At 38.8% G+C, this 23,513-nt stretch overlaps 1 protein-coding gene across 1 annotated transcript in view; it reads left to right on the top strand.

Moving 5' to 3' along the window:
- The window catches only part of SPRED1 (sprouty related EVH1 domain containing 1), a 118,198-nt gene extending 99,410 nt beyond the window's left edge, over positions 1 to 18,788 (top strand). The window contains exons 5-6 of the mRNA XM_032783913.2: positions 4,397 to 4,552; positions 13,764 to 18,788. Coding sequence (XP_032639804.1) covers positions 4,397 to 4,552; positions 13,764 to 14,423 — 816 coding nt within the window. The 3' untranslated portion in view covers positions 14,424 to 18,788. The remainder of the gene's footprint in view (positions 1 to 4,396; positions 4,553 to 13,763) is intronic.
- The last annotated feature ends 4,725 nt before the right edge of the window (positions 18,789 to 23,513 follow it).

Genomic DNA, 23,513 nt, shown 5'->3' with positions numbered 1-23,513 from the left:
TGAAAACCTTGTTTATTTGAAAATACAACACTAGTTTGTTATATTATATATAGACTTGTAGAGAGAGACCTTCTAAAAACCATTAAAATGTATTACAGTCACACGAAACCTTAAATTAGAGTGCATAAATGAAGACTCGGCACACCACTTCTGAAAGGTTGCCGACCCCTGAGCTAGACAAACAGGAGAACTTGGTGCCCTTAAGGTTGGGCTGCCATATACCACCATTTATGAAGAAAAGGTGATGATATGCCCTCATTCTCACTTCCTCCCAAAGGTATCTTCAGAGTATCACATTAATCAGAAAATTTGACTCCCAGTATTCTATCCAAAACCTCATACCTCCACAGATGAGTCTAGCCTACATACACGACATGTCAGAAGGGCCATTGCCTTCTACCTTGATGGGACTAAGACCTTCTGGGCCTCTCATTATTTTCTGAGAGAATGGAGGGATAACCTATATCCCCACACACAGACTGGCAAAGTGGGTTTCAGGGTACATCTTTTTACCTGCTGTCATAAACAGATAGTTAGGGGTTAATGCCTCTTTTACCTGTAAAGGGTTAAGAAGTTCACTTAGCCTAGCTGACACCTGACCAGAGGGACCAATGGGGGAACAAGATGTTTCAAAAGGAAGGAGGGAAGTTTCCTTTGTTTAGTCAGTTTCAGTTTCAGCCGGAGTGAAAAAGATCAAGGAACCAGCCTCTTATCAGAGTAGTAAGTTTTAGAAAGGAATAAGTAGGTTTGTTTATTTTCTTTTGTGACTTGTCTTGATGCCATTAAGGGAATTATCAAATTGGGTATTCTTGTGTGTGTTAAGATTTTTGCCCAGGGGAACATCCTGTGTTTTCAATCTGTTGTCTGTGAGATTATCTGATATGCTGTCCCCCAGAGGTTTTTTTTTTTTTCTTTAATTAAAAGCCTTCTTTTTAAGAACCTGATTGATTTTTTTTTTCCTGTTCTTTTAGATCCAAGGGAATTGGATCTGGACTCACCAGGGATTGGTGTGGGGGGGGAAAGGGAGAGAGAAGGAGTAATTCTTCCTTGTTTTTGAGATCCCAGGGAGTTGGATCTGGACTCACCAGGGAATTGGTGGAGGAGTCTCTCGAGGCTACCCAGGAAGGGGAAGGTTTTTGGGGGATAGGGAGTGATCCAGGTACTCGAATTCTGGATGGTGGCAGCGAGACCATATCTAAGCTGGTAATTAAGCTTCAAAGTGTCCATGCAGGTCCCCACATCTGTACCCTAAAGTTCAGAGTGGGGGTGAGACCTATGACATGGTGGCAGTGGTGGGGTGGGGTACACTAAGGAAGGAAACTGGAATCCATGCTTGCTGGAAGTTCACCCCAATAAACATCGAATTGTTTGCGCCTTTGGACTTCGGGTATTGTTGCTCTCTGTTCGTGCAAGAAGGACCAGGGAAGTGAGAGAGTGAAGGAATAAGCCCCCTAACATCTTGGTGCCTGTGACTCAAATGCATCACATTGGATAGATGAGTGGCGACCTGTAAGTCCCCCTCTCCAACAGTCTGCGCAGCTGCTTGGAGGGGGTATAGTGAACTCTCGTGATGGTAGTTGCGGGTTCTGGCAAGCCAGGGTAAAGAATTTTTTGGATAAATGGATAAGGAAGAACCAGGGCCCATACCAGGTGCAGGGGTCAGCCTGGGATGAGATTAAAAACTTCCCTCCTTCCTTTTGAAACATCTTATTCCCCCATTGGTTCCTCTGGTCAGGTGTCAGCTAGGCTAGGTGAACTTCTTAACCCTTTTCAAGTAAAAGAGGCATTAACCCTTAACTATCTGTTTATGACACCTGCTATAAGTCTCTATTGGGGTGCAGTACCCTCACAGAGTGGTAATACATTCCACTAGATCTCAGTCCACATGTAGAGCTCTGTTGAAGGATGTTTCCATATCAGAAGTATGTAGGACTGTGACTTGGTCTTCCATCCATACCTTTGCCAAGCATTACAACACCATTCCTGTTTTCAGGGATGCTACTACCTTTGGTGATGCAGTCTTCTGAACGGTCTTGAATGTGCCTCCTCAGCACCCACCTCCTTGTTAAGTTACTGCTTGGGATTCTTTTACAGTGGAGCACTCATAGGGGCATATACTCAAAAGAGAAGATACCTACCATATAGTAACTTGATGTATTTGAAATGTTTTGTCCCTATGGGTCGTCGTCGTCCTCCTCCTCCTCCTCGGCTGTGAAGGCTCTCAACAGCTGAGAAGGAGCTGAGTGGCAGTGGGTCCTTGCCTCCTTATATCCCTTGGTTTGAGGCACAAGATGCTACTTTGTGCAAGTATGGGCCTGTGGTGAGGTGACTACCCCACACTCACCCTGCAGGGTTTAATGCAGGCCAGATGCAGCTGATTAAAGAACTTCAGCTGGCCAGAAATTTGTGGGCCTATAAAGCCTAGGAGCTGAATGGAGAAAAGGCAGCTGGGAAAAGGCAGTCACTCCCTGGGAGGAGACTTTGGGAAACTGGTAGGCCCAGGAAGAGAAGGGGAACCGGTAGTAGAAAGCAGCCCAGGGATAGACCAGTGAGCCCAGAGAAAGAAGGCCCAGACTGCTGAGCTGAGGGTCCCTGGGCTAGCACTCAGAGAAGAGGACAGGCCTGGGTTCCCCTATCAGCCACTGGGTGAGTGGCACTGAGGCAGTGAGTAAGGGGACTGCCTGACTATTGAGGAGTTAAACTCCCCCAGAAAGCGGGAACACAGACAGTGACATGGCTGGAGGGCTGAGCCACAAAGAGGACATTGTAGTGCCTGAGGTTGCAAGAGGGGCAGTAAGTTGATAGCAGAGACAGAGTGACGGTATGCAAACCACAGACAGGCCTTTGGCCTCGAGATAATCCCTAGAGTACCACAAGGAGGCGCCAGGCCAGCGGTGAGTGATGCGCCCCGTGACAGTGCCAATGGACGTTGCTTTGTATTCTCCAGTCGAGAGGGCACAAGCATGCATGCATGCATCCTATGGTGGAGCACCCGTAGGGGCAAAACATCTCAAACTCCAAGTTGCTGTAAGGTAAGTAACCTCTCCTTCCATCTCATCCAGATTGTCAAAGATCCAGCACATGATGCTTTGCTCTACTTCAGATGCAGAGCTAATTTAAAGAAGAAAGGATTTAAACATATATTTACCAAAAGGAGAGTCCAGGGTCTTGCACTTTCTGTATCTTTTGGACATGACAAAACCCTTGCAGTCTAAACATGACAACCTCATCTGGTCCTATGCAGTAGTTTGTGTTGAATTGGCTTATTCAAATCTTTTAGATCTCTACAAATCTTTAGCTTGTTCGGTTTTATTACAGTGACCACCATTAACCCAGAGTTGAAGTTTGATCTTTTTCAGTAACATCAGTTTTTATCACCCGGTCAATTCTAGTTTTTAATTATATCTGTCAGTGCTAACAGAACTTTATATGGCATATAGGGCGGTTGTTTGGGGGGAGGGGAGGGCAGCTAACTGGGATCTGCCTCATTCTCATTCACTACATCCTGTCCTTAATGTATCCCAACTCATTAAACACATCTGATTCTTTAAGATTATCTCCATTTTGTTCAGTAGATTGATCATTGGCACAAACAGACCACTGTTCAAGCAAAGCACACTTCCTGTTCCACAATCTCAAGCTATGACTGGATTTATCCTGCAGACATCTTAATATACATTTGCCACAGATTCTTAACCTTGTGCCCATTTGTTTCATGTAAACTTAGTTTCAATATTGGATAGTCAGTAGTAGTTTTGTGTATGCTTCGTGTGACTGTAGCACTCAGCTCCGGTATCTATCTTGAAATTCACTTTTTGTTCATTTATTTTTCTGTATAGCAAGCCAATCTGTTAAACAAACTTGCTTTCTAAATTTGAGACCCAAACAGTAATTGTTTGTGCATCATTACTTTCAGAACTTTTTCCTTCAGCAGTATGTCTGAGTTTCTGTTTCTTCACAATGTGTAGTGAAAGCAATACAATTTTGCAAACACACAGTACAAGCAATAATTAACACCTTTGTGGACATTTCTAGAACAAATAGTACTGGAGACTGAACTAAACACTCCCTCTTAGAAGTGATTCTTCCATGTCAGATTTGAAGTGGATGGGTGGAGTAGAGAGGCTTGTATTGCTGTTGCCTATACTGTATCCGTTCTCTGGACAGGGAATTTCATTCTGTTGGGCAGACTTACTTTGTCGGTACTGAAACCATTTTTCAAAAAAAAATGTTGTTTGAGACCTTGTGAATGTTTCCTTCTAACATGTATCTTGTAAAATATATACGTATATATTGGAGAGTTTAAAGATTTTATGGTTTGATATTCATAGAGATTTTTATGTAAATGTTAAGTCCATATCAAGAACAGAATAAAGTTGAATTCTTTCTATTTTAGGCAATTCAGGAAGATACTTTCAGTTCATTAAAAGATCAGCTTTTCCATCATGAAACCGTAGTAACCAGTGAACCTTATAAAAGTCCAAATATAAGGCCCTCAACATTTGAGGAATTGAACTCCAGAAGAGCCTACTTTCCCAGCCAACCCAATCAGGTAAGAGATTTCCAACTGGGGATGGCATGGTATTTATCAGATGTGATTTTTACCATGTGAAATTGTAGTTTTTACTACGCCAGGAAAGACTAGTTAGTTCCAGTTCAAGGCATTTTCTGTTTTTAAAATGGTTTTGTTAATTCACACCCCATTACACTTCGTTTTAATTACATAATCACATTGTGGTTACATAAGGCAGTAGACTTGGAGATAGATTTAAAATTGTATAAATAAAAAATAAAACTGCAATAGGTGTAAACTAATATATTTAATATACATTCTGATGTTCAGTATCATATTATATTTCAGTATATTTGCAAGGAGTTTATACATGTTATGACTCATTTCAATTTAAAATATTATACTGCAAAACTATTATTTAAATTGCTAGGTTTTTTTAGTATTATATTCTAATAATTTTTATTTTTCCCAGTTTCAACTGGTATTTGCCAGTGACCTGTCCTAACCTAGTTTTTTCCCAGGAAATTGCCAATCCTGCTTCCAACCATAGAAACATTTCTTATATCACTTACCATGTAATTCTATATTATTCATTTAATCCAACACTACATAGGTATGGCTGGGATGATACTTGTATTATAAGCCACTATATGTAGATACTGCACTGAATTACTTTCTGAAATGTGGTAGATCTATCCTCTTTGGATGAAATGTCAAAGGATTTTTACCTTACAAAGGATGTTTTGGAGGTTAAGTTTTGTAAAATTGTTTAGCCATCCTTGAGTTAACCAAATAAGGTGAAAAGCCATTATTTCCACATTCTGAATTTTTTTTCAAGTCTTTATTACACATTTCTGTGTTTTGATACGCCATTTATTTTTGAAACTTTTTTGATTTGCCATGGTCTTAGTCCTCAGTGAAACATTTTTGGCAAGTATGGAAAAAAGTATGGAAAAACAGTGTTGATTAGAAACTATACATAAATGTATACTTGGGGTGTATTACATAGAGTATTTTTCTAATTAATATTATTAGGTTTTTGATAGCATAGAAGTAGTAGGCATTTTTATTGACTTGGGTAACAAATTTATTATAGAGGACTATATGCCAAGAAGTTTTGGGGAACTTTTTACTAGGGAAACTCTAGAGAGTATTTTTACTAGGGAGACTCTAGAGAGTATGTCCATAACATGTGCTGAAAATGTGGAAGTTCAAATAATAGTTCAGAGCATTTTATTAAAATGTACTTCTGCCCCTGGAACAAGCATAAGGAGGGAGCCCTCTAATATATTAGGTATTCTTCCAAAGAAAGATAAGCTCCCCTTTTACAAACTTGTATCAGCTAGTGCAGGAGTTGACTAATTACCCAAAAGTAGTAAAATAAACATTCTTCTTTGATTTGAAAGAGAGTCCTATCTAGAGAAATAGGCAAACAACTGGGATTCATGAGGTTCTGAAAACGAGGAGTACTTGTGGCACCTTAGAGGCAGAGGGGCATTGCTGGCACATGATGGCATATATCTCATTGATAGATGTGCAGGTGAATGAGCCTCTGATGTGATTAGGTCCTATGATGGAGTCCCTTGAATAGATATGTGGACAGAGTCCCTCTGCCATGTACATTGGCTAAACCAGACAGTCTCTATGCAAAAGAATAAATGGACACTAATCAGTCGTTGAGAATTATAACATTCAAAAACCAGTCAGAGAACACTTCAGTCTCCCTGCTCACTCAATTACAGACCTAAAAGTCGAATTCTTCAACAAAAAAACTTCAAAAACAGACTTCAACGAGAAATTGCAGAACTGGAATTAATTTGCAAACTGGACACCATTAAATTAGGCTTGAATAAAGACTGGGAATGGATGGATCATTACACAAAAAGTAACTATTTCCCCATGACAAGAACAGGAGTACTTGTGGCACGTTAGAGACTAACAAATGTATTTCAGCATGAGCTTTTGTGAGCTACAGCTCACTTCTTCAGATGCATAGAATGGAACACACAGACAGGAGATATTTATACGTACAGAGAATATGAGAAGGTGGAAGTATGCATACCAACAGGAAGAGTCTAATCAATTGAGATGAGCTATCGTCAGCAGGAGAAAAAAAAAAACTTTTGAAGTGATAATTGAGATGACTACTGTTACTCACACCTTCTTGTCAACTGTTTGAAATGGGCCATCCTGATTATCACTACAAAAGTTTTTTTTTCTCCTGCTAATAGCTCACCTTAATTGATTAGTCTCATTAGAGTTAGTATGGCAACACCCATATTTTTCACGGTGTGTGTGTGTGTGTGTGTGTGTGTGTCTTCCTACTGTATTTTCCACTGCATGCATCTGATGAAGTAGGTTTTAGCCCATGAAAGCTTATGCCCACATAAATTTGTTAGTCTCTAAGGTGCCACAAGTACTCCTCGTTCTTTTTGCTGATACAGACTAACATGGCTACCACTCTGAAACATCAGCAAAGAGTCCTGTGGTACCTTATGTACATGCATCAGACGAAGTGGGTATTCACCCATGAAAACTCATGCTCCAAAACGTCTATTAGTCTATAAGGCACCACAGGACTCTCTACTGCTTTTACAGATCCAGACCAACACGGCTACCCCTCTGATACTCTGAAACATGAAGTTCTGTGTTTGTCTTGATTCTGCTGCTGACTCATTGTCTCCTTGATAAGTCACCAGACCTTTCTTTCTCAGTCCTTGTGGTTGTGAAGTGGGGATATGTGCCTACCCCCATCAAAGGGGTATTGTAAAGGTTGTCTTTACTGTGCTTTGAACATATGTCTCTCTAAAAATGCCTTACTGTAGATTTTCCATGAAGGACTAACATTCAAATCTAGACTGTTGAATATCCATTGAGACTGAGGTAAATCTTAGATTCCTAAAGCATTCCTTTCAAACCTAAGTACCAGTTGCATCCTGCACATCCCTCTTTAGCATAAGCCCTCGAGTCCCATTTAGAGCATGGAATATCGTTTTTTATTGGTTCTGGATTTGTTCCTTTACAGAATTTTACAAAGATTAATGTATATTTCTCCTGACTTTAATGTGCAGCGTTTCAATTATGTATACACTAATATGTATGTGTATATAATGAGGTAAATGCCAGTAAGTGTTTTATTTTGATCATATATTCAAACAAACCCTCTTGGGGTGCAGGAATATTTGAATAAATATTGAATAAATTATAGATTTTTATCTTGACCATAGCATACAAAACTGCTTAATGTAGTGTTATGATTAAGAATTTTAATGGACAAGAAATTCAGCAATAACCCAATCCTTCATGTATAATTGTGTATTCAATCTACCCTTGTAGGCTGACTGCAAACTAAGCAGAGCTAGTCTGCAAACTGAGCAGAGCTGAATCTGCCCATTTCGTTGGATGGGACATTGTCTAGGAAAATGTGGGAAATGTGCAGTACTGAACAAATGTCCAAGCCTGGTTTGGATGTCCTGTCTTTCAAACAAAATGCAACATTAAGGCCCTGACCACAGTGAAGCCATTAATCTTTTGGTATTTCTAGCAAGACTAAGCACATTAGCACCAGTGTTCTAACTAATTTCCAGCTGAGTAATTTTATTAATGAAATTCTCACTGGAGTTCCGATTTGATATAGGATTCTTTCTCACTCTCTTTCAAACTGCTGTGTAGTGTTGCTGCGTGGTGTTAGGAGAGACCATATTTCACTATTAGGTGATGTGAATCCTGAAATATATAAATGTAGGTGCAGGTATATACTCTGAAGTTGAGTTAGAGAATGAGATTGTTCTGAATGAAAGGCACACTGTAAACATAATTTATTTCGCCAACAGTGTTTTGTACATAACTGATCCTGGGTCACACACTGTTGTAGTCTTCTTTACTTCCTGCTTTTGAATTGTTTAAAGGTGATACACTATCAAGGTGTATCACCTAGCTTTTAAAATTACTTTATACTCTTCATGTATAAAACCTTTGGAAATTCAGTACTAAAACTTGTTTCCTTATAGAATTACCCACCACACCCACCACCACCCCCACCCGAGCTCCCTTGACCACTGATTTGTTATTAGGTTGCTATTGGGGTGGACTGCTGCCAAGTTTTTAATATATCAGCATCGAAGCATTTGAGCAGGTGGTAGATGGGGGGCTGATTTGGGGAAGGAGAAGTAGATACAGTATCTGTGTGTATGAATGAATAAATAAAAATAACGAGCTTTACAAACACAAAGGAGGAAGGAGAAAAGGTCAGATTACAGGACTATTAACCCTAATCTTGTCCTTCATGCTTTATTAGTTAACCAGTTTTTTTAAGGAAGGACTTATTTCTGTTTAATTAGAATGCATTTTCAGCATTTTGTGTGAGTAAAGGACGCCTTTAGAGGGAAATGTGTGATAGTGTAATACACGTGAGGAAAGAATGAACAGATTTATGACAAATATGCAGTAACTGTTTAAAAAATAACTGATTATCCAGTTCTAGTGCTAAAACCGTAACTACTTCTGTTCAGAAATGTCCCTAATCTTTAGGGATATCTCTGCTTCCATGAGCAGAAGGGAGCCCTAACCCCTTAATGCAGGACCAGAGGAAGCATGAAGAAAGTAGTAGTATTGGCTGCATGTCATAAGTCCTCCATTCGCACATTTTCTCCTAGACCAAATGGAAGCCCATCCTCAAATTTTCTATGGATTAGTGCCAAGGGAACAAATATTCTTCATGGCATATTCCACCCCTAAACTCACAGAGCAACTCAACTCTAGTTCTTCCTTTGCATTTTGGAAACCCACACTGAGAAGAGCTCCAGGGAATGTCAGTCCAAAGGGCTGGGTATCCCTGGCAGAATAGCTTCTGTACAGTCTAAATGTTAGTACAGGGGTCACCCCTGCCTATGGTATCATGTGGATCTACTAAATTAGGGGGCTCAACCCCCTCAGTCTTTTCTGTTAGAAGGTTCACAAATCATGCACCTGAGAGCAGAATGAGAAAAAACCTGACTTGAAAGTTGAAGAGTTTCCAGTCTCTTGGTCTGGATTCTTCTGTAACCCCCAGCATAGTACCAAAGTTCCTCACTTCACCTAAGTGAATTCGTCCTTGCAGCACCCCATAAGGAAGTTAAGTATTAATATTCCCATTTTACGGATGAACCGAGACTTATGATTTCTTTCAGCTGCCTCTTATTTTATGGGAAGTTTGTGCAATATGTACGTGCAGAACCTTTATGCTATCCTCCTTCATATCTCTCCTTAAAACTCACCTGTGTTTTCATATCAATAAAGCGCTCAATGAAGGCTATGCATGTGATGTGCTGTGACTGCTGCTAATTTATACTGAACATAATTGCCTCGCTATTGCCTGTCCGTATCCAGCTGTTGTCTCCTCTTATACTTTGATTGTAAGCTCCTTAGTATTTCCTTTCAATGGATTTTCATTTAAATGGTCCCTATTCCTTGTATTTCAAGACAGAGAGCTTCGATTTGCCCTCTCTGCTTATTCAGCTCCATTCATTATTTTGTATGCTTTTATTGTCTTATTTGTCTTTTCTTTATGGTAAACAGTCCCAGTTTCTTTCAGTATCCTTTCTGAGATGAGGTGACCTCTGCAATACTGTGTTTGGTATTGGTCACCCCAGTTTCAGAAAGGATATTGCAGAATTAGAGGGAGTTCAGACACTAGCAACAAGATGATATGGGGCACGGAAAAATTCTCACAGACTGTAAATATTGAGATTGCTTTTTTTAGAGATCAAACAAACAAGAGGGGACATGATAAAAGTATACAGCAGTAATGAATGGTATTGAGAAATTAGATGAGGAACTTCTGTTCTCCATGTCTAATATACAAACACAAGGGACATGCAACGAAACTGAAAGGTAGCAGACTCAAAACTGATAAAAGGAAGTACTTTTTCAAACCACTGAATGGGTGAAAGTTACTGGTTAAGCACCTGGAACTAGTTTATTGAAGTGCTAAACCAGCTTTTGACAGCAGTAGGCTTTTCTGCAGGGGCAGAGAGAATATTTTCTTTATTTCAGTTTATTGAACTATTTCAGTTATATAGCTATTTCTTTCAGACTATTAAGAAACCAGTTGGGATTTGAAAAAGCAGGGAAGCTTGTTTTCCTCTTCCAATGTATTAATAAAAACTAGATGTGAGAGGATGAGATCTACTAGTTTTTAAAATCTTGAAGGCCATGGTGACCAGAAGCAGTCAGTTCAGTTCACTAACTACAGATATGTCCTTTTGTTTAATAAATCAGTTAGTTATAAATAAGGCTACATTTTAGTCACAGGTATTTTTAGTAAAAGTCATGGACCGGTAACAGGCAGTAAACAAAAATTCATGGCCTGTGACCTGTCCATGACTTTTACTGTATACCTCTAACTAAAACTTGGACAGGGGGCTGCAGGTGCTCTGGGTGGGTGGCCTAGGACCCCTGCTGGTGCTGGGGGGGGGGGACGGAGTGGGCTGTGCGCAGGCCAGGCCCCCCACTGACGCTGGGAAGGAGGGGCTGGCAGTGGCATATGGCCAAGGGCTCCTACTGGTCCTGGGGGGGAGTGTTGGCAGGGCTGGCAGGCTCCCTACCTGACTGTGTGTCCCTGCCAATCCTTGGGAGGAGAAGGGCAGGGGGGCTCCGCGTGCTGCTCCTGCCACAAGCACCGGCTCCACAGCTCCCATTGGCCGGGAACTGCAGCCAATGGAAGCTGCAGGGGCAGGGCCTGCAGGCAATGCGCGGAGCCCCCTGGCCCCTCCACCTAGGAGCTGCAGAGACATGCTAGGGGGAGCCCCCCACCAGGAGGTAAGCTCCACCCCTCACCCCAACCCCCTAGCCCTGAACCCCCTCCCACACACCCAAATTGCTGCTGCTGGCTCAGGGGCTGCCTAGCTCGGACAGTCCCTGAGCCAGCACCAGCCACTGCAAAAGTCACGGAGATCACGGAAAGTCCTGGAAAGTCTCCAGCACACTGAAGCATAGTTGCCAGCTTTCACGTGGTAAATAAGTACCCTGACTTTCACGATAAGCCAAAAATCAAGCTAATCCCATTTCAAAACAAGGCCAAAACAAGCCAGTCCCTAAGAATCCCAACACTCTCTATGTGACTAGATTCCCCCCGCCCCCCGGTGTGCAGTCTGGGGCTGTGGTGGGTCCACTGTGCACCCCGACTTTCTCCTCTGCTTGCCCCTGCTTGTCGTGCCCCCCCCACCCCCACCCCTGCTTGCCGGGACCCAATCAAAAAAAGAAGACACTACAAGCGAAACAAGCTACTAGCCAACAAGCAACTCTCACACCAATTGACCCAAAAACAAGCCCAATTTCTGCAGTTTTTTCCCCACGGGTTTGGCATGTCTGATTTAAGGTCATTTTATTGAACTAATAAAAAAAAGGTGGTTTTGCCCATTGAATTCTAATTTCCATCCAAGTAGAGCTTAACACAAATCACAAATAAAAAACGAATCTGGTAAATAAGAAATGGATCATATATCCATTTTACAAAAAGGCATCCATTTTATAAAATAAAAATTAAGAATCTGAAAAAATATATGTTAATCTATATGATTGTTCAAAGAAATGTGTATCTTTCTGGTTGCAAAAAGGACCAAATTTAATGTAAAGGCTTTATTTAGTTGCAGTTCCGCATGGTTACAAACAAATGAGATTCAGCTTTTCTTTAGGAGAATGCCTAAAGTGCAAATGCAGAGCAAGATTAAAATCTATTATTTAAATGAAGGTTTCCTTCTTCCTGATTTAATCATGATTACCATCAATGATTTAAATTGCTTTCATTTAAATCAATCCACCCTGCACAGGATATTGTAGAAGTCAAGAATTTAGCAAGATTCAAAGAAAGATTGGATATTTTGTATGGCTAACAAGAATAAAACTATTATAGTAGATACTAAAAGACTTTATAAAGAATATAAAACTTAATGCTCCCTGGAGAGCAGTTATCACATATGTCTGCTGTGGGATTTCTTGCACCTCCTTAGAAGTCTGTTGCTGTAGAGGAATCCCCAGTTTGAGACACCTGAATAGGCAGGTGTCAATGCCAGGCCTCAAGCCTACACCATTACTTTGTTGCCACAGGTCTTTCCCTTCATTTACTTCACTCTTCCATGGAGGTCGTTCTATATAATACTTTCAGACCTTGAACAACATAATCCTCCCCAAAGTTCCCTTGCCTTCTTTTGTGCTTGTCTCTAAGCCTCTTAACAGGTCCTTCCCACAGTCTGTCTTTTCTGCTGCCCTAGCTGCCTTAATGGAGAGCCCCACTCCAGGTTTTTCCTCATATCTAGTGTTTCTTAGAGCCGTTGTGGAGAGCATAAAGCACAAACTGCTCCCATGAAGCACTGCAGACAGAACTATTAAATTTTATATAGCGCTGCCTTTCCCAGCATCCGTTGCTATCTCACCCCCCCCTCCCCCCCCCGTTCTGGGCTGAAGTCAGGTATATATGCTTGCCATTAAAGACCCAGCACCACTACAGTACCTTAGATTTCTGTTGCTCTATTTTTACTGAGGACTGTGCTCTGCAGCTTTTCAAAGAGTCCCCTCTCTATCTTGCTCTACAATATTAGCGTGTTTACCATTGGCAAGGTTGGCTGGCTCTGAACTTGATTCCATGGAGCCAACTAAATCTTCATGAATCTCAAGTATTTCAGCAGAGGTTAACCTCCCCTATAATTGAGGGACTTGTTTGCTGTTGGCAGCGATGGGAAAGGATTGTTTGCTTTTAATCGTTGCTCATAAACGAAAACTTTATAGCAAACTTATTTTCATTAATCATGAAAGATGGCTCTCATCACCGGCCAATCTTTATAGAACTATGAAAAAGTTATGTCAATCTTGGTTTAGCAAAATTTCCATTAGATGCCAGCTGTGTTTTAAACCCTTTTTGTGGTAACTGGCTGTGAGCTCCCACCATAAGCATTAATGCATTTCTTGTGAAGTACTGCTTCAGTAAGCAAAGAGAACTCCATTAGAAAGTATTTTGAAATTATTCAAGAATAGATGGTGGTGGCTTTTGCATTACAACCTGTATGTTGTTTGACCATCTGCTTCACAAAATAAGTTGAGCTTACACCTTGTAAAAGTCTGTTATGCAAATTGTGCTAGAGCATATATAAACTGAAAGCACTATCTCCTAGTAATGGGGAAAAGTTCTGTGCCCTGATTTGTATGGTAACTGAAGTACTAACCTAACTGTGTCCCTGTACATAATTTAACAAGATGCTTCCATTTACCATTTCAGGTCCCATTGAAATCAATCAGACACGTCAGCTTTCAGGATGAAGAGGAAATTGTTAGAATAAATCCTCGTGATATTTTAATACGTCGTTATGCAGACTACAGACATCCTGACATGTGGAAAAATGATCTGGAGAGGGATGAGGCGGACTCCAATGTACAGTTTTCTAAGTCCGACAATAAAAAATCGGACTATCTATATCCATGTGTGGATGGGACTAAGCTGAATTCACTAAAAGACCCGAAGAGTTCTGTGGTGTTTAAAACACAGCCTTCCTCATTAAAATTTAAAAAGTCAAAAAGAAGGAAAGAGGATGGTGAGCGTTCTCGCTGTATATACTGCCAGGAGAGATTTAATCATGAAGAGAATGGCAGGGGAAAATGTCAGGATGCTCCAGATCCTATTAAAAGATGCATATACCAAGTTAGTTGCATGCTTTGTGCAGAAAGCATGCTATATCACTGCATGTCAGATTCTGAAGGAGATTTCTCTGACCCCTGCTCATGTGACACTAGTGATGACAAGTTCTGCTTACGTTGGTTAGCCCTGATAGCTTTGTCATTCATTGCCCCATGTATGTGCTGCTACCTCCCCTTGAGAGCATGCCATCACTGTGGTGAGGTGTGTGGGTGCTGTGGAGGAAAGCATAAAGCTGCTGGATGAACAGTCTAGTGCCAAATAGAGCTGAAAATCTTTGTTTCCAGGAAGCATCTATCTTGGATTTGTGGAAGCTTTTGGCAAGCAGAAGGAAATCTCGTGTAAGAGAAGCCTGATGTGGAAGAAGCAGCGAGACTTGTCAGACCTTAGCATTTTACAAATGCTAGCAGCCATGCCTAACTATTTCCTTTCAGTGCATGGTGTTTCGTTGCAAGTTGTGAAGGAGTTTGGAAAAGGAAGCCTTTTCTTATTATTGGCTATAAAATGAGTATATAAACTGCAGTTATACTAAAAGGGATTAACTTTTGCCATTTTGTACATTCATGGTTTAGGTGTTGGGGCTCTTAAAAGAATTACAAATTATTTGAGAGGAAATTAAAAGTGCACTAATGACAGTTGATTTAAGACTAAAAAGTTAATACTTGGCAAATCAGAAATGAAACTGATTTAAGTGCAACTAAATCACTTATTAATAGATTTTTGGAAGCAACTTTATATATAAATAACAAATGTTTATATTTAACTAAATGTGTAAGGTACGAACTATTACATATTAAACTTTCCTTCCCCCTTCCAGTTATATAGTAGGTATGAGTCATATCTACAATCACATTCCATGATAGTATTTTAAATATTTAATTAGTTTATTTAGTAGTATTTCTATTCCAGATGGACAAATTGGTATTTTCAGTCCTATTTCCCATCAGCTACAGTTTGTATTGAGTTGTATCCATGCATTCTGGTAATCTCTAAAAACCTTTTAAAATATTAATTATTATAGTCTTGAGTGACCAATATTTCTTTTGTTAAGCACAGATGTAATTGTCTAAAATGTTCTAATAAGAACACATTTATTTTTCTATATAAATGACTTTGGTTTCAATAATATAGCAAAAAGGAAGTTGTTTTCTGTTACTCAACCAGCAAGTTGTTTTCTTTTGGGGTGTCTTCCGAAAAAGATTTTACTGCATTTACAAATGTTCAGCAAAGCAAAAGGTCCAATAAGGGAGTTGCAATGGTATGTCAACAGTGTTCTCAGTTTATCCTTCTGCTAAGATTATGTTCAACTGTTTATCAAGTACGATGATTAAACTGAAAGATTAATAATTAACAAACATTGAAATTGTTTTCATTATTTTGAATTGTAGCATCTTTTTTATTTAAACTGGCAAGAATAAAATTATTCTGTTTAAAAAAAATTAACAACTTACAGCCCCTGCAAAATTGGAATAAACGTGTGTGTGTGTGTGTGTACGTGTGTGTGTGTGTGTACAAAATGTATATAAAATTGGCCATGGTATTATATTACTAAATGTTTAATTTACAGAGCAATTGGTCAAGTATTCTAACAGGTTAACTGTCAGAGAATCTTTAAACAATTAGTGATCATGACTCTTATTACATGGTACAACAAAATACATTCACTCATAATGTTTATTGTCATGTTAAAATTCTAACAGAAGTAAAGGCATTCATTCATTTAGAAGATATCCCAATAAGGTTGGAGTGGGAAGGAATGTCCCTTGTATACTTTTCCTATAAAAAGTTGCATAGTTGATTTTTTTTTTTTTTTTTTAAATAACCTTAATTTTCTATGCATTTTTCTCTGTGTGGGTGTATGTAACTTTTCTTTCTTACATATATTAAAGCTTTTGTTAGTTCTCTTCTGTAGTCCAGGAATCAAATTCTGAACAAATGTATATAACGCTATCTGTAAAATACTTTTTTAAAGAAAACATTTATATTTATATGACAGCTCGAATTGACAGCATTGTGTACATAGAGCATCTTGAAATATTATTTCACATTGAAAAGAAGACAAATATATTGATAACTGTAGAAGTTATGAAAGAGCTTCTAGTTTTGTACTAAAAATTGATTGGATGAACTAAGTCCAAGAATATGACACTGTAGCAGCAGTCTTAAGTATCGTTTTTACTGTTTATATATTTGAAAGCTGCTACTCTGGATGATTTTCATGCTTCACGTGTTTTCAGATAAACTTGATTGCCTAGAATAGACTGTTACTTAAACTATTCATTAGTGAAATGGGAATGTTTTCCTTGTGAATAAAAAATATTTGTAAGTGCTAGGTTTTTAACAAGATTGAGCGAGATATGAGCAACCTAAGAAAAAAACTTGCTGGCTGTATAGGAAAATACTGTAGAATTGTATTGTGTATATACTTCTGGAAAAAATGAGTTTAACAATTTCCTCTGAGCACTATTCAGCATAGTGCAACTCCTGGTCCTGTACTGTATTTTATATGCAACATATATGCTTTAATATTTTTACTGAATGTGTGCAGTAATATTTTCAATTCACATTTAACCACTTTGCTGCTAAAATTTTGTCCCCATCCTTTCCTTTACTCTTAAAAAATATGATCCATTTTAAAAAAAAAAACCTTAATGCCGTTATCATCATTTTTCACCATGGGTCTTTCTAGCAGTTCACCCAGTTTAAGACTAATTGAAAGAATTACCATGATTGTACACTGACACATGGGTTGGAGGTAGTAGAGCACAGAGAGGCATACATCTCTGTACTGTTTGGGTCGTACTCACTTTTGGAGGCACTTTCTGAGTATCCAAAAATAGACACTTTGCAAAACCATTCAAGGACTGTCCCTTGTATCCCACTCCTTGTCTGTGGCAGTGTTAAGTGACTTTTAACTTTCCTTCTGAAATCTTTTCTCAAGTTTTTGAAAGGGAAGAGGAAAACTTAATACAATATTTTTTTCTGAAAAGTCAGAAGTCAAATTTTACTCCTGTGACTTTGTAACAGAGCTCTGTGCTGCCATATGGGAGACCTAAGTTTTAGGAAACAGCCATAGAAGATTCACTTTCCTGGCACGGTGAACTCTACAGTTATGGAAAGAAAGCATTTAGTCTCCTGGGGAAAGAGGTCAACTGTAGCACTTGGGCACCACCTATTGGAAAAACTAAAGCAAGCATGATTACATAGCCCAATCATGTATTGTAGCTTTATTCCTGTACAAATTGCCTGCTAAATACAACAGTACATTGTTTGAGGTATGAATTTAGTAAAAACTGTCCTTAACTGGAAGTTGGAATAAGAACCCTTATTCTGATTCCTCAAATCTTATGCCTTTTAAATGTTTCTATTACAGCTGACTTTAAAAATAAAATGTTTGCTACAGTACACATTTGCAAAGTGGACCATAGATTATATGAAATGAGCCTACAATATAAAAGTATGTGTCACTAAAATCAAGATAATGGCTAAAATGATGCCTGAAAAAAGTGTTCTACCAGTGGACCTCCAAGAATAAGTGGGTTGGGTTTTTTTGCCTTTGTTTGGGGTTTTTCTAGTTCCAGGATGGTGGTACAAAACACTTATGTAGATAGAGAAATTTAATTCTTTGAGTAACTTTTTTTAAACAAGCATGAACAAGCACACCATCAACCCAACAGAGGTGAAGTGGGGTGAATATAATCTTCTAAGCAAGATTAAAACAAAATACTGAGAAACCTCTGGTAAGTAATTGTTTGTAGAACAGCACAGTAAATGGTTGCATAAAATTCACAAGTGTCCAGCACGAGTTATGCTCTGGATAAACTTTTAAAGAATGCGTAGATTTTTGCATGTTGAAATGTAGCACTCCCATTTCTGACTTATTCTCTTTTGAATGATCTTTCCATGTGTACTTAGAGAATAATGGTGAAAACCCCCATGTAAATAATGCACAATTTTTAAATTGGACTTTACATTTTCACAGAATTTACAGCACTGTATGTGGACAGTATAGTGATGCATACATATTCATTAAAGAAATATCAAGATAAGAATTACCAGAGGGGGGAGAAAGCCTTATGGTACTATTAGTCAGCAGCCAAGTGGTTAAAACTTCCATATGCTTTGGTGCACTGATAAACGTAAGCATTTTTTCTTAAAGCTTCTTAAATTGCAAACGTTGTTGTTGTTGTTGTTGTTAGTTTTGAGGTTTCTAAAGCATTACCTAGTGGAGAAACAGTTGTATTTGAAGCTACAGTATAATCTGTACATAGATTTTCATTTGTGAACACTGCCACTTCTTTTGCTTAGTGCCATTTGATTTCCACCTAACGACCTCAAAAAGTGCCTCACTTGTATATTATTTCCATTAAAATCTTAACAGCTATTTCTTTCTACTAAATGATGTATGATTTAGTTTCTCATGTCATAGATGTATTTCTTCTATGTATAAGAATATAGCTTGTTACTTTTGAGTATATAATGTAAATACGCATATACAAGTTTGTAACGGTTTTGTTACATCATACACTTGTAAGTTGACATCAGATAATATCATACAACAGTTTCAATGTTTTTCTGCAATTACCTGATTAAAACTATCATGAAATTAAACCGCTGACATGTTCTTCCCATTGTCTTTTGGGGCTGCTAAGAACAAACAGTACATAAGAAGTTAAGTATTGTTGCTGGAGAGGAGAATACATATAGCATTAATATTTACTAATTTAAGTGTAATCAAATCTCTATACATTTGAAAATTTACCAACCACTGTGTTACTTTGAAGCTCTTGCATTCTTTATTCTATCAGTTTTAAAGGTGTTACTATTACACCTTAATCAAATACTTGCCTGTTCCAGATTACTCTGTGTTTATTAATAGTACAACATGAATTGTACCTGCAGTCATACTATGGAGCTGACTATTTTTAGGTTTGCTGTTTTATATCAGGTTTGTTTGTTTGAACTTCTGTTGAACCATGCAAGACAATTAACCACTTTCATTAAAACCTTATGTCTGGATTTTAATTTTTAGATTTTTCACAACATATTAGAAAAACGAACACTCACTACAGAAGGAAAAATTGAGTAAGATAGAAAAAAATTAAATTAGCCAAGTATATGAAGGACAAAAATCTGTTCAACAAAGAAGAAATTCAGTGGAAGATGGACCTATAGAAAGCATCAAGGTTGGATATGATTTGAAAGGTCAATTGTCAGAATTTAGTACAGACTGTTCTAAATTGAATTCCATGTGCCTCTAGCTCTTGCAAATGCTTTCACATTTATTACACATGATAAAGTAATCTCTAGAGGGGCTTTGCTGCATGCTTCCTCAAACTATTCTCATGTGTGAATACAGCCACTCATCTAACAAATACCTGAGGATAGTTGGTCTAGTTATGGTCAAAAGGACTGAGCATGTGACTGACATAGCTGACTTCCTGGAGCAGCTAATGGATGGAAAAGGTAGATATTGCCATAAAAGGGAATTAGGCAAACTAACACAGAGACCAGTAAGTCTGTGGTTTTCTACAACCCTGGGGTTGGGGGGAGAGTACCCTGGGGGAAATTCCAAGTTGAAATGCATAAGCACCAAAGGACACTTGACGTCGTGTTCCATCAGGGTCTATTTATAAGAATTAAAAATGTAGGCGGTGCCTACTGTCTGCCTCAAGAAATCCATCTCTACCATTGCCACTGTCAACTCATAGATGATAAATACCTTTGCACATCCTGACCTTCTAAAAGAACAAAACAAAACGCTAGATGTGGCTGCTTTTAGCATTAAGTACCAGAGTAAACGCAGATTCTGGGGTATCAAAAAATTAAATCTAGAACTGAAGGCAACTCATAACATACTTAGCTTGCAGCTAGAAGTCTGAGGGGGCAAGAGTGCAAAAACTTTCCAGCTGCTCTTAATTGCTTTGCAATTACTGTACAGAGCATGATGTACTTTTAACAGTGGGTAGACAGACATTCATGTCAGCAGGGCTGGCTCCAAGCACCAGCGCACCACACAGGTGCTTGGGGCGGACAGCAGCAAGGGGTGGCACGTATGGCTCTTCAGCGGCAATTCAGCGGCGAGTCCCTCAGTCCTTCTGAGAGAGAAGGACCTGCTGCTGAAGAATGAAGCGACAGCGATAAAGCTGCCACCGATTGTGGCTTTTTTTTTTCCCCCTCTGCTTGGGGTGGCAAAAACGCTGGAGCCAGCCCTGCATGTCAGCAAGAGACCTTACTATACGTTGTATTGAAAATAAATTTTTAAAAAATCCTGAAATCAAATAAAAGGTATGTGTAACAAAACAAATTAGATTCAATCAGCAGAAAACAAATTTTGAAGTTGGAGTAGTATGAAAGACTAAGAACTATGTTTATGTACAAAGAAAATAGAAACACTACCTTGAAAATCTGACTGGTAGCTTTAATCTTTATGCCTTGATCTAAGAACTTAATGATGTAAGCGGGGAATGTTTCCAAATTTCCAAAGTAGAAGAAATCATCATCCATCTCAGAGGTTTGCTGTCTGTTAGTGGAAGTTGCAAACAGTAACTGTTGCCAAACTCCATTCCCTAAAGAATCATATCAGCCAATGGATTATCGGGAACATATATTTTAAGATATCTGTTTCAAATAAACAATGCACAGGAATTATTTCACACATGCATCATGCCCATTTTTAAGGATCTGGAAGCCCATGGTGGATTGTCTTGTGTTTGGCAATGATGAAAAAACAGGCAGCAATGTAAATACCAGCTGAAATGCCTACAGAGCAAGGAAAGGTGAACCGAAATGTCAACATGGATGCAGAAGCAAAATCCACATGTACAGTCCTGAGCAGATACAAAATTTGTATCCACATCCCATCCACAAAAATGGATTGTAGAGTTCTAGATGAAAAATTGTTTCCACATTGGTGTGTGGCTATCCAGATGTGGGCCCTATGCAAATATAGGTAACTCGCTTTCAAAACTTCTGAAAACCAGCACAGCATGAAAACAGACAAATCTTAAGGAAAAGCTACTGCTGAGTTTGACCCCCTTTAAAAAAAAAAAGTTATTTTGAATAGAAGTAAAGGTTTAAACACATGACTTTGAGGGAAAACATGCAGATTTAATTGAAAGTAGTGCACTGAGAGCTGGGGCAAAAAATCTTTTGTTCTTAGCTTATCATGATAAATACATGGGGCATCTGATTTTCAGTTTTAACTGATAAACACTAGAAATAGTTACAGTATTTGTATCTAAAAGCTTTTCTACATGGAGCAGTAATGCAGATTTAGTACTCTGAGCCTGATTTCTAAAGTGTTGTGAGTTGATTGGTCTGTGTAGACCTTGCTTGTGCACACTAAGATTTCTCTAGTATCTTTACCGTAGTGCTGTTTGAAATAGTACTATGACAAAATGCACCAGGGAATATTACAAAGTTATGCTGTCGTAATGAATGTGTAAAATAGATATTGGAGTCATTGTGGATAGTTCTCTGAAAATGTCCACTCAATGTACAGCAGCAGTCAAAAAAGCGAACAGAATGTTAGGCATTAAGAAAGGGATAGATAATAAGACAAAATATCATATTGCCTCTATATAAATCCATGGTACACCCACATCTTGAGTACTGCATGCAGATGTGGTCGCTCCCTCTTAGAAAATACACTGGAATTGGGAAAGGTTAAGAAAAGGGCAACAAAAATTAGGGATATGGAACGGCTTCCATATGAGAAGAGATTAATAAGACTGGGACTTTTCATCTTGGGGGGATATGATTGATTTCTATAAAATCATGACTGGGGTGGAGAAAGTAAATAAAGAAGTTTATTTACTCATAACACAAGAACTAGAGGTCACCAAATGAAATTAATAGGCAGCAGGTTTAAAACAAACAAAAGGAAGTATTCCTTCACATAACACACAGTCAACCTGTGGAACTCTTTGCCAGAGGATGTTGTGAAGGCCAAGACTATAACAGGGTTCAAAAAAGAACTAGATAAATTCATGGAGGCTAGATCCATCAATGGCTATTAGCCAGGATGGGTAGGGATGGTGTCCCTAGCCCCTGTTTGCCAGAAGCTGGGAATGGATGACAGAGACTGGATCACTTAATGATTACCTGTTCATTCCCTCTGGGGCACCTGGCATTGACCACTGTCAGAAGACAGGATTCTGGGCTAGATGAACCTTTGCTCTAACCCAGTATGGCCGTTCTTATGTATTACTCATTATAGTATATATAAAGAAACCCTGGGGAAAAAAATTTAGAAAACAACACAAAAGTCAAAAATTGCTAAAAATACACCCAAAAATAAACAAGCCTCAAGAAACAGAAGCCCTATAAATACATCTTCATTAGGATTAGTTATCTATGCATCAAAATCTTTGACAATGATGCAGGTAAACAAGGTGAGCCAAGAAGAGTCCATTGAAACCATTTAAGTTAGCCAAACCCTGCCCAAATGCTGATACCAAAGAACATCTACTTCTACAGCCAATGTCATGACTAGCCTTAAAAGGGTGTCTCTCTAGATGGTAAAAAAAGAAATCACATTACATAACATGGTTTGAAAATGACACACACACACACTGCATAAACCCACTTTTCTTTACACAGGTCACCTTTAAGATCCTTCAGGACCATCATCTAATACACAAGAGCCTCTGAAACCTGCTGCTTTTCTGTGGTACAAAATCAGTTGATACCATCTTTTTCTTTTCTGAATATTATGATCAGGCTAGACTATAAACTGCAGCAGAGATCTTGTCTCCTCTCTGTACAGTTCTTAGTACTCTGTTAGCATTATAAAAATAAGCCAGAGTCAACATCTTTTTCCCTCACTTTATTTCCTGTTCTTATAGCTGATAAGCGTAGGCTTCAGCATGAAGCTTTCATTCCCCTCTGTTGATCTGAAGGTTATTTAACTAATCAGCCCAATGCTATGTTACTTGCTGCAAAATGAACAGTGAAAATACCCATTATATTCATAGCTTCTAAGACCCAAAGGGATCATTGTGATCATCTAGTGTAATCCTCCTGTATAACACAGGCCATAGGATCAGAATCTACTCCTATTGGAAATAGAGCATATCTTTTTTAACTCAAGATTGGATGCGTCTAAATTTCCAGTGATGGAGAATCCACCATAGCCTTTGATAAGTTGTTCCAGTGGTTAATATAACCTTACCATTACATTTGCACCTTATTTCTAGTCTGAATCCGTCAAGCATGAACTTCTGGCCATTGGAGCTTGTTATACCTTAGGGTACGTCTACACTGCACGATTATTTCGAAGTAGTTTAAACCGATATTACGAAACCGATGTTATAAAATCGGTTTTGCGCGTCC

The sequence above is a fragment of the Chelonoidis abingdonii genome, chromosome 4 (assembly GCF_003597395.2).
Source record: "Chelonoidis abingdonii isolate Lonesome George chromosome 4, CheloAbing_2.0, whole genome shotgun sequence".
NCBI classification, from domain to species: Eukaryota; Metazoa; Chordata; order Testudines; family Testudinidae; genus Chelonoidis; species Chelonoidis abingdonii.
This window is presented reverse-complemented; position numbering and strand designations above follow the sequence as displayed.